This window comes from Hemitrygon akajei, chromosome 12 (genome assembly GCF_048418815.1).
Source record: "Hemitrygon akajei chromosome 12, sHemAka1.3, whole genome shotgun sequence".
NCBI classification, from domain to species: Eukaryota; Metazoa; Chordata; class Chondrichthyes; order Myliobatiformes; family Dasyatidae; genus Hemitrygon; species Hemitrygon akajei.
Genome location: NC_133135.1, coordinates 108,385,730 through 108,397,967, shown reverse-complemented (window position 1 = coordinate 108,397,967; position 12,238 = coordinate 108,385,730). Strand labels below are relative to the sequence as shown.

At 45.0% G+C, this 12,238-nt stretch overlaps 1 protein-coding gene across 3 annotated transcripts in view; it reads left to right on the top strand.

The window, feature by feature from the left end:
• The first annotated feature begins 6,401 nt into the window (after nucleotides 1-6,401).
• The window catches only part of LOC140737358 (cytochrome P450 2C19-like), a 78,477-nt gene continuing 72,640 nt past the window's right edge, over nucleotides 6,402-12,238 (top strand). For 2 of the 3 annotated variants that reach the window (XM_073063815.1, XM_073063814.1), the window contains exons 1-2: nucleotides 6,402-6,745; nucleotides 7,681-7,843. In XM_073063815.1, the coding sequence (XP_072919916.1) occupies nucleotides 6,518-6,745; nucleotides 7,681-7,843 (391 nt within the window). In that variant the 5' untranslated portion in view covers nucleotides 6,402-6,517. Of the gene's footprint in view, nucleotides 6,746-7,081; nucleotides 7,220-7,680; nucleotides 7,844-12,238 lie in introns of those variants that run through there. The other variant, XM_073063816.1, reaches the window with a different exon arrangement.

Below are 12,238 nucleotides of genomic sequence, written 5' to 3'. Positions count from 1 at the left end.
ATCAAATAAGGCCACTCCTTCAGTCCACTGAGGAATGTTTATGAGCAAACTATTGTCCTTGCAGCAAAACAGTAAATAATTCAAAAAAAGGAGTCACAATACGGTTAATCAGCAATTTCCCCCTCTCTCTTATCTGTCGCAAATGTTCTTGCTTGTTTTTCTGTCTCTCTTTCTCATGGTTAGCATAGCAACAGTAATAGTTTGTGTTTCTCAGGGGGGGATGGTTAACTCTGTACCCCATTGTCCATTAGGTCTGTTCATCACTCATAACAACCTACTGTAATCTGGAAGAATGGGGTGTGGGAGGGAAATCTCATTGAAACCTCCCCAACATTGAGGACATCTTAAATAGGTGATGCCTCAAGAAGGTGGCATCATTCAAAAAGTAATCTCACCATCCAAGATTTGCTTTCTTCTCATTACTGCCATCAGGGAGGAAGTACAGGACCTGAAGACACTCACTGACTGCTTTAGGAACAGTTTCTTCCCTCTGCCATCAGGTCTTGGACCAGACAATGAACCCATGAACACTACTTCACTGCTTTTTTTCTTTTTTTTTTGCTCGCTTTTTGTACTACTGGTCTTAGACCCCTCTACCATAGGAAACATCTTCTCCACATCCACTCTGTTGACACCATTCAACATTCCATAGATCAGAGGACACAGCCTTGGAATTGAGGGACATCCATTTAGAACTGAGATGAGAAGGAATATCTTTAGTCAGAGGGTGATGATCTATGGAATTCATTGTCATAGGCGGCTGTGAAGGTCAAATGTTTGGTTATATTTATAGTGGTGTCAAAGGTTACAGGGAGAAGGCAGGAGAATGGGGTTGAGAGGAGAAAATAAATCAGCTATGATGGAATGGCAGAGCAGATGGGCCGAATGGTTTAATTCTGCACCTACAGTATGCCTGATGGTCTTATGGTCTGACTTTCTGTTTTGTGACCTGTAGTTTGATGGGAGGTGGGGGGAGGGTTAGAGGGAGTGCGGTGGGGGGTGGTGGGAGAGAGAGCCTGTCTGAGACACTAAAGGGCTGATTTGTGAACTGTAGTTTGATGGGAGGTGGGGGGAGGGTTAGAGGGAGTGCGGTGGGGGGTGGTGGGAGAGAGAGCCTGTCTGAGACACTAAAGGGCTGATTTGTGAACTGTAGTTTGATGGGAGGTGGGGGGAGGGTTAGAGGGAGTGCGGTGGGGGGTGGTGGGAGAGAGAGCCTGTCTGAGACACTAAAGGGCTGATTTGTGAACTGTAGTTTGATGGGGGGGGTGCGGAAGAGGGAGTGTGGGGTGGGGGTTGGAGAGCCTGTCTGAGATACCAAAGTGCTGCTTTGTGAACTGCATTTTGATGGACTCCTGATTAACAGACTCTTTGGTGTTTCTGCTGCTCCTCACATGCAGGAGTGGGGGGGAGGGAATCGATTCTTCTGCTGTTGCGAGTTGGGGGGAGGGGAGGATTGATGCTTTTGCTGCTGCTTGTGTGAAAGGAGTTGGGAGGGTCTCTGGGGCTTCGATGTTTCTATCATTTTATGGGGTTTCCCTGTTTTGTTGATGTCTGTGAGGAGTACGAATTTCAGTCTGTGTGCTGTATTCATTCTCTGATATTAAAAATACCTTTGAACCATAGAAATAGTGGAATGTAGATATGATTTGACTACTTGTCTATGATGTCTGAGCCCATTATTAAAATGACAGGATCCACCTGTTCAAAATTTACTCACTCTCAATACAAACTGAACTTCATTATCTTCACGAAATTCATTACAAGGATGTTGCGGGACTGGGCGTCCTGAGCTAGACAGAAAGATTAAATTGGTTAAGACTTTATTCCTTGGAAAGTAGAAGATTCGTGGGAGTTTGACAGAGGTATACAAAATTATGAGGGGTATAGAGGCTTTTTCCACTGAGGTTGGGTGCGACTACAACCAGAAATCACGGGTTAAGGGCGAAAGCTGAAAAGTTTAAAAGGAACATGAGGAGAACCTTATTCACTGAAAGGGTGGTGAGAGTGTGGAATGAGCTGCCGGTACAAGTGGTGCATGCGACCTCGATTTCTACGTTTAAGAGAAGTTTGGATAGGTACGTGAATGGCAGGGGTACGGACGGCTGTGGTCCCGGTGCTGGTTGATGGGAGTACGCAGTTTAAATGTTTCAGCATGTACTAGATGGGCCAAAGGGCCTGTTTTTATGCTGTACTTTTCTATGACTCTATCTAAGAAGAAAACACAGAATCTGAGAATATCATTTTTCAATTTCAATCTGCAGGACTGGGTTATTATTTCATCAGATTCTCCATCAGTTTTCTGTTTTTTTCCACTCTTTGCTCCCATACCAGGGTGTCACAATAGTGTAGCAGTTACAGCGATGCTGTTACAGCTCGAGATGATGGTGCTCAGAGGTAAATCCTCTGTAAGGAGTTTGTCCATCCTCCCTATGGAATGCGTTGTTTCAAAGGTACATTTAATGTCAGAGAAATGTATAGAATATACACCCTGAAATTCTTTTTCTTCACAAATATCCATGAAAACAGAGGAGTGCCTCCAAAGAATGAATGACAGTTAAATGTTAGAACCCCAAAGTGCCCCCCAGCTCCCCTCCCTCCTGCGCACAAGTGGCAGTAAGTAACAACACGCCCTCCCCCACCAGCAAAAAAAAGCAATAGCACCTGCCACCAATCACTGGAGCGTGAGCAAATCAATAGCACAGACACAGACTTGCAGTACCCCAAAGACTACGAGTTCACCCAGTATTCGACATACCACAAGCTCTCTCCCTCTCCCTCTCCCTGATAAGGGAGAAAGTAGTGTCTCTGTTTCACAGCAACAGGGGAGACATAACAAACAACTTGCTGGTTTATGATGTTAAAAGTCTGTTGCATCGCTTTTTCTGAGCTCTGTGCCCAAAGATCTCTGGTATCTGGGCATACAGCCTTAGATCTTCCATCTCTCACGACACACGGATCTCCCGCCCGGACACTGGCCTCCGATACCCCTGTCTCCAGAGCCACGAAATCTGGGTCCTCCGAAGGTGAGCGAAGCTCTTAGGCCGAGTCCTTGGCGTACCGAATAACAGCCATTTGTGAAACCCCGAGAGCGGGTCCCATCCCCGCAAGAACCGTAACCAGCGTGTAACTCCAGGTCAGGGTCTTCAAAAGAACCCGGAAAGGGAAAAATAGAGATACTGAAGATGGAAATAGAGCTGTTTCCAAAGGAATCGCCAATGGTTTTCATCAGGGTGTTCAAGTTTTAAAAATTATTTATTGAGATAAAGTGTGCACTAGGCCCTTCTGACCCTTCGAACCATGCTGCAGAGCAATCCCCAGATTTTATCCCAGCCGAATCATAGGACAATTTACAATGACCAATTAACCTACCAACCAGTACGTCTTTGGATTGTGGGAGGAAACTGGAGTACCCGGAGGAAACCCACACAGTCACTTTCACCAATCAACTTCCCAGCTCTGTACTTCACCCTTCCCCCTCTCCCAATTTCACCTGTCACCTCGTACATCTTCCTCCCCAACCTCCTTACTCTGATTTCCAGTCCTGACAAAGGGTCTTGGCCCGAAACGTCAACTGTTTATACATACATGCTGCCTGGCCTGCTGAGTTCCTCCAGCATTTTGTGTGTGTTGCTTTGAGTGAAATTATCTCCTTTGTTTCAAGAAACTGATGGGTGAGGGGTAGTAACTGTTCCTGAATCTGATGGTGTGTGTCCCGAGGTTCCAGTACCTTCTTCCTGATGGCAGCAGCGAGAAGAGAGCATGTCCTGGGGAGGATGGTGTTGTCCCTGATGATGGATGCTGCTTGCCTGCGGCAATGTTTCATGTAGATGTGTTCAATGGTGGGGAGGGCTTTACCTGTGATGGACCGGGCTGTGTTCTTTATCTTATTGTGGTTTTTGTTGCAGTGCATCGGAGCTGGAGTAACAATTATTTCGTTTGCCTTTACACATGTTCTGGAAATGACATTAAACAATCTTGACAGCAATCAGAGGGTGGAGGAACCCAGGAGAAGCCTGCCTCTCCGCTGCTGCTGCTGATGAACGTGCAAAACATGCCTCATATCCTGGCAAGAGACACCAATCCCTTTGAATGGAAAAGTCATGCAAAAGGTAGTGGATTTGGCCCAGTCCATCACGGGTAAAGCCTCCCCCCAACTATTGAGTACATCTACATGAAATGCTGTTGTAGGAAAGCAGCATCCATCAACACAGATCCTCACCACCCAGGACATGATCTCTTCTCACTGCTGCCATCAGGTAGAAGGTACAAGAGACTCAGGATTTGCACCACTAGGTTCAAAAACAGTTACTGTCCCTCAGTCATCAGGCTCTTGAATAAAAGGGGATAACTACACTCACTTGCCCCATCATCAGGATGTTCTCACAATCAACAATCGCACAGTAAGGGCGCCTTATCTCATAATACCATTTTCTCATTATTTATTGCTATTTATTTATATTTGCATTTGCAGTTTGTTGTCTTCTGCACTCTGGTTGATCTTTCATTGATCCTGTTATAGTTACTATTCTATAGATTTGCTTAGTATGCCCACGGAAACGAATTTCAGGATTGTATATGGTGACATATATGAATTTTTGTTATAACATTGATTTGAACTTTCAAATTTACAATGGAGTTTAAATTAGACGGAATGCATAGAATCAATATATTCTAATGGTGGCACCTCCTACGTGCCCGAGGAATTCTCAGCAGCTTGTGGTGTCATAATGGCGGGCGTTGGGAGTGGATCCAAAAGCAAGACAAAGACACTGAACTACCAGGAACAGGACTAGGCGTGAGAAGGAAGCAAGGGAAGTGAGGAAGGAAGGACACTGGCTCGGATGAGACAAGGACTCCAGGCCTGGGCGAGGTCTTGACGAGGGTAGCGGAACCAGGACACAGAACTAGGAACTAGGAGCCTGGGTTTGGACTTCAAGCTAGAGTCTATACAAGGACCCAGAACCTGGGTCTTGACTCAGGCTCAGACTCCAGAACCAGGTGAAGACAAGACGTGGCTACAGGACGAGGAAAGGCAACAGGGCTGGACATGAGACTCCTGGACAGAACAAGGGAACCCCAGCACAGGATGTGGGAATCCCAGCACCGAGCTGGGTAAGGTACTCCTGGACTGGGTGAGGCACATGGACAAGACGAGAACACAGAGCCCTGGTCGAGGGAGAATAGGAACGCAAAACAGAGCCGGGACCCCTCCTTCATTACAGGACATAGGGCCGGGAGTCATTCACAGAAGACAGAAAGCTGAACATGATGAGACAGTTCGCAACGCTAGGTAGCGGCAAATGGCCGGACCTACCTAGCGAAGGCGTGGACACAGAGACAGTTCCAAACAGGGTGAGGCTCCAGACACAGGCGAGGCTAGGCTCCAGGCAGAGGCAAGGCAAGATGAGGTAAGGCCCCAGGCAGAGGCAAGGAGAGGCTCCAGAGGGAAGGAAGGGAACAGTCCAGCCTCAGGGTAACGGTAATGACGGCCTGACTTACCCAGAGGAGGAAAGGACCGGGAGGGACAGATCCCACCGTAGGATAAGGGCAAGGATGGCCTGACTTACCCCACGGAGGCGAGGACAGGATACCAGTGGGACGAACCCACACAGAGGTGAGGACAGGATACCAGTGGGACGAACCCACACAGAGGCGAGGACAGGATACCAACGGGACGAACCCACACAGAGGCGAGGACAGGATATCAGTGGGACGAACCCACACAGAGGCGAGGACAGGATACCAGTGGGACGAACCCACACAGAGGCGAGGACAGGATACCAGTGGGACGAACCCACACAGAGGCGAGGACAGGATACCAACGGGATGAACCCACACAGAGGCGAGGACAGGATACCAGTGGGATGAACCCACACAGAGGCGAGGACAGGATACCAACGGGATGAACCCACACAGAGGCGAGGACAGGATACCAGTGGGACGAACCCACACAGAGGCGAGCACAGGATACCAGTGGGACGAACCCACACAGGGGCGAAGACAGGATACTGACGAGACGAACTCACACAGAGGCGAGGACAGGGTACTGACGAGACAAACCAGCCCCTACACTCGAACCCAGGGTCACTTATATTCCCGGCCCCACGACGAGAATCAGGTGCCTATGATTAAGCCCAAATGAGACAAGGGACAGCCGGAAGACACGGAGTCAAGAGTTCACAGACCGGACCCTGAGCAGGAACGTGGACTTCATGGACGGGACCATGACATGCGGTCCGATTTACCAAGCTTCTACCTTACAAAGAAGGTGATTCGGAATTGTCAGCCTTTTGAAGGCCATTTCAATTCTGGATAGTTTTATTTGTTGAGAACATAACTCACGCCCACTGACATAAAGCATGCATAAGAACTCCAAAGGGCGGCCCGTAATGAGACTGACCCAAATGTATAAAAGTCGTCAGCGAGTGTGAACTTCAATCGGGACTTTAATTGCCCTTAATTTAAGGGTAGTTTACTGTTTGAATCTGGTGAAAGTGGTACAACTGTGAATTTTGAGATGCAGCCTCTCGCTTCGTCTCCAGAATCTGCATACTCTGTCACCATGAGTTTTGGGGAACTGCTGACAACTTTGTTGGTTGTTTTACTGAGCGTCCTGCTTCTGATGAGATTCTTTCAAAACACCCAGCGGCAGAAAGGCAGGCTTCCCCCGGGTCCTCCTGCCCTCCCGATCATCGGCAACATTCTCCAACTGGATTTCAAAGCACCCCACAAATCCCTCATCAAGGTAGGGACAACGTCTGAGTATTTAAATTACACATCGAGAGAATTCTTTATTAACACTTCCTCCACTCGAGGTAGCTTTCTTTGACAGAACCGCCGAAGCAGTATCGTGAGGGATGTTTTTTTCAAATGTAAATCGCGGCATCAAATTATCTGTATCTCGCTATTATCGACACGCACAAAATGCTGGAGGAACTCAGCAGGCCAGGCGGCATCTATGGACAAGAGTAGTGTCGACTATACTCTTCCAGAGCTACTGCCTGACCTGCCGAGTTCCTCCAGCATTTTGTGTGTGTTGCTCGGGTTTCGGACACCTGCTGATTCTCTCTTGTTTGCGACCTGGATATTGAACAGTACAATGCAAAACTCTCAGGCACATACATATGGCTAGGGTGTCTAAGACTTTTGCACAGTACTGTAGTGATTTTATGTATTGCATTGTACTGCTGCCGCAAAAAGGGAGGAAATTTCATGACATGTGAGTGATGATAACCTGGTTCTGATATGGGTCTTTATTGTGGACTGAGAGTGGGAGGGGGAGTCACGGTTGGGAAAAGGGAAGGAAGAGGGGAGGGTGTGGGAAGCACCACAGACGTTCTGTAATGATCAATAAACCAGCTGTTTGGAATCAGATCACCTTGCCTGGGGTCTCAAGGCTGGATACGTCTACACCCACGCCATCCCTGCCCCTGGCACTCCTTCTCTGCCACCCGTCCCAGGGCATTCCACCCTCACCATTCCAGAATTGCTTTTCTCCGGCCAGTTTTACAAACTCGTCATCCGTTCGCTATTGACAAATACAGTTCTGTGCCTAAGCCGTTTGGTCCCTGAAAGGAAAATTGCTGTGGGTCTTATCTCTCCTCTAGCTAAATTGATTGACAAACCTCGTATGGAGTATAAAATGTTAAAAAACAATATGCATTCCTTGTTTCACCACAGCTGAGTGAGCAGTATGGCCCCGTGTTCACCTTCTGGTTCGGCAGCTTCCCTGCAGTGGTGGTGTGTGGTGCCGAAGCGATGAGAGAGGCCCTGATTGACCATGGGTTTGACTTCAGCGGCCGATACCGCTTACCCATCTTAAAAATAGTTGCAGACGGCTATGGTAAGAGAATTTTTAATTTAACTCGAGTTATTTTGTTGCTGCCTCCGCTCTCTTGAAATCTGAATATTTTTGTTATTTATACACTTTCTAAATAGTTAATGCTACTGAAAGAGACGGCACATGCTGGTCGTTCTTAGTTATGATTTTAATTAGAAATAGCAGCTGTTAGAAGTAACAGCGCGGAACAGGGACTTCGGGCTCAAGGAGCCGCACCGCCCAGTTACTAGACTAATCACAGGATAATTTACAATGACCAATTAATAGATTCGTAGAAGTGTTCAGCACAAAACAGGCCCTTCGGCCCTCCTAGTCCGCGCCAACCCATTTAATCTGCCTATTCCCACGGACTTGCACCCGGACCATAGTCCTCAGTACCCCTACCACACATGTACCTGTCCAAAGTTTTCTTAAACATTGAAATTGAGCTCGCATGCACCACTTGCGCTGACAGCTCATTCCACGCTCTTCTGACCCTCTGACTAAAGAGGTTTCCTTTCATGTTCACCTTAAACTTTTCAACCTTTCACCCTTAGCCAATAACCTCTAATTGTAGTCCCACCCGATCTCAGGGGGAAAAGACTGCTTGCATGTTTTCTATCTATATCCCTCATAATCTTGTATACCTCTATTAAATCTCCTCTCAATCTTCTACATTTCAAAGAATAATTCCTAACCTATTGAATCTTTCCATATAACTCGGGTCCTCCAGTTCTGACAACGTCCCTGCAAGTTTCCTCTGTACTTTTTCAATCATATTTATATCTTTCCTCTAGGTAGGTAACCAAAACTGTACATGGTACTCCAAATTAGACTTCACTGACATCTTATTCAACTTCAACACAACATCCCATCTCCTGTACTCAATACTTTGATTTAAGAAGGCCAACGTGCCAAAAGCTTTCTTCACAACTCTCTCGACATTTGCCACCACTTTAAATGAATTCTCAGCTCCCTCTGTTTTACTAACCTGCTATCCCATATGTCTTCAGACTGTGGGAGAAAACCAGAGCACCCGGTGGAAACCCAGGCCATTGAGAAGATAGCGCTGAGAATCCTGTACACTGATGTTACTTCCACGATGCTGCCTGAGAAGAGTGTTCCAGGATTTAGAACGTGACAATGAACATGGGTATCGTAGTTGAGATAGCTCTCTACCAAAGGAGGTGTAAGGGATGGGAGCCATGGGAGCAGGTGGTGGATGGTCATATGAGCAGCTGGTGCAGATTACAAGTCCTGGTTATGCAACCACTGACATCAGGTAGACAATCTCTGAAAAATATTGATCATGGCTGGGGTCACCCATCTTGTAAAGACACTGTCCAGAAGAAGGCAGTGACAATAGTTCTGCAGAAAAATCTGCCAAGAACAATTATGGTGAAGGGACCATGATTGCCTACATCATATAACATGTCACATAATGAAGATGTTGATGAAAGAATACTGATATACTGTATATCCAAGCATCTGTGCAATGAATGGTAGGACACTAGGGAGTGTGGTGGAACAGAAGGACCTCAGATTCAGATTCATCGCGTGAACATTGAAACATACCGTGAAATGCGTAATTGGTGCTAACAGCCAATACACCCAAGGATGTGCTGGGGACAGCCTGCAAGTGTTGCCACACATTCTGACACCAGCATAACATGCCCACAATATTCCGCAGGACAACAGAACTGGACACCAGCAAAATGTGCCCTACGAGTACAAAGAGTTCTGATAAAGGGTCTCGGCAGAAAATGTCCACTATTTATTCCTTTCCATAGATGCTGCCTGACCAGTTCCCTCAGCATTTTGTGTCTGTGTGCTGCTCTGGATTTCCAGCATCTGCAGGTTTTCTCATGTCTAGGAGTACAAGTACGCTGTTTGTTGAAAGCTGTATCACAGATGCACATGGTGGTAAAAAAAGATTCAAAGTTCAAACTGATTCTGAAGAAGATGTTGCCAATCTGTAGTGACTGAGGTCTGTAAGTGAGGAAATTGAGGATCCATTTGGTGGAATTTCTTTACCAATATCTCATGGTATTTGCAGTAATTGTATCTAGTATCTACGTAAAGTGCTGCCCCAGATAAAGATCAAAGTAAATTCATTTTCAATGTACATACATGTCACCATATACAACCTTCAAATTAATTTTCTTGTTGGCATGCTCAATAAAAAAAATCTATGGAATAATAACCATAATAGAACCAATGAAAGACTGCACCAACCTGGGCATTCAACCTGAGTGCAGAAGACAGCAAACTGTGCTAATACAAAAATAAAGAAATGATAGTAATCAATAAATAAGGAATATTGAGAACATGAAATGAAGAGTCCTTGACAGTGAGTCCATTGGTTGTGGGAAAATGTCAGTGATGGGGCAAGTGAAGTTAAATGAAGTTGTCTCCCTTGGTTCAAGAGCCTGATGGTTGAGGGATAATAACTGATCGTGAACCTGGTGGTATGAGTCCTGAGGCTCTCACACTGGCCTTCATCAGTCAGGTTGTTGTGTACGAACCATGTGAAAGGTCTCCTAATAAACAGGGGCTCCACAAGTGTAGAGAGAGACACCCAGAGATAGACAAACTCATCAATTGTTTATTCTCATGTCACTAAATCAGCATGGTTTTGATAGGACTTTCATAAGCTTTGAGACACAGAGACAGATGAACTCTTTGGTCTTTTGTTTGCTTGTGTTGGTGCCTGAGGCCAGGAAAGAATCCAGCCACCAGCAGCTAATGGTAGTATCATGCACTGACATTTGACAGTAACAATCCTACAGTGTTTAACTTGTACAGACACCTTACATGCTGCGAGCTCACAAAGAGTTAAAATGTCACTTGGAACTGTTTAGATTTTCATCCAGTATTTTACAAAATTTGAAACAACACAGATATTATATCACAGGTGTATAAGTTGTTAGGTTGGCCACACTTGGAGGACAGTGTACAGTTTTGGTCACCTTGTTATAGGAAAGACATGTTTCAACTGGAAAGAGTGTAGAGAATCGTTATGGGATATGGCCAGGACTAGAGGGCTTGAGTATGGGGAGAGAGTAACGAGGCTAGGTTTTATTCTTTGGAACATTGGAGAATGAGAGGAGACCCTATGGACCAGAGAACAAAATGTTCAAAATTATGAGAGGCATAAATAGCGGATGGTAAAGGACTTTTCCCCAGGGTAGGGGAGCTAAAAGATACCGTGGCATTAAAAGGTTTGGGCACCCCGGTCAAAGTTTCTGTTACTGTGAATAGCTAAGTGAGTAAAAGATGACCTGATTTCCAAAAGGCATAAAGTTAAAGATGACATATTTCTTTAATATTTTAAGCAAGATTACTTTTTTATTTCCATCTTTTACAGTTCCAAAATAACAAAAAAGGAAAAGGGCCCAAATCAAAAATTTTGGCACCCTGCATGCTCAGTACTTAGTAACACCCCCTTTGGCAAGTATCACAGCTTGTAAGCACTTTCTATAACCAGCTAAAAGTCTTTCAATTCTTGTTTGGCAGATTTTCATCATTCTTCCTTGCAAAAGGCTTCTAGTTCTGTGAGATTCTTGGGCCATCTTGCATGCACTGCTCTTTTGGGGTCTATTCACAGATTGTCGATGATGTTTCGGTCAGGCGACTGTGAGGGCCGTGGCAAAACATTCAGCTTGTGCCTCTTGAGGTAGTCCATTGTGGATTTTGAGGTGTGTTTAGGATCATTATCCTGTTGTAAAAGCCATCCTCTTGTCATCTTCAGCATTTTACAGATGGTGTGATTTTTGCTTCTAGAATTTACTGGTAATTAATTGAATTCATTCTTCCCTCTACCAGTGAAATGTCCCCTGTGGCACTGGCTGCAACACAAGCCCAAAGCATGATCGATCCACCCCCATGCTTAACAGTTGGAGAGGTTCTCTTTTTTTCCATCTTTTTATTATCATTATTAATAACAACAAGATAAAACTGATACATAGATAATGAGATTACACACATACATATTTCAACTAACTATAAAAGATTACAAGACAAATGATTACAGTATAAATGAGTATTCCCACATCGTAAATTATACAATATACAAATAGACAAGGCAAACCGAAGTGTATCATGATATAAAATGAAAAAAGAAAAAGAAAAAAAAATCATTATGCAAAAAACTAATCTAAAAATCTAATAACTAATAGAAGAGAAAAAAAACAAAAAAGAGAAAAAGAAAAAATAGAAAAGAGAAAAAAAAGGGCTGTTTATAATATCTCACAAAAATACAAAATCATCAGTGTTGTCTACTCCGATCCTCTTGACATATATGCAATCAAAACTGGAAAATCAAATAGGCCTGGAACAGGGTCCTATTACATCATATGAAAATATTGAATAAATGGTCTCCATATCTTTTCAAATTTAATAGAAGTGTCAAATACACCA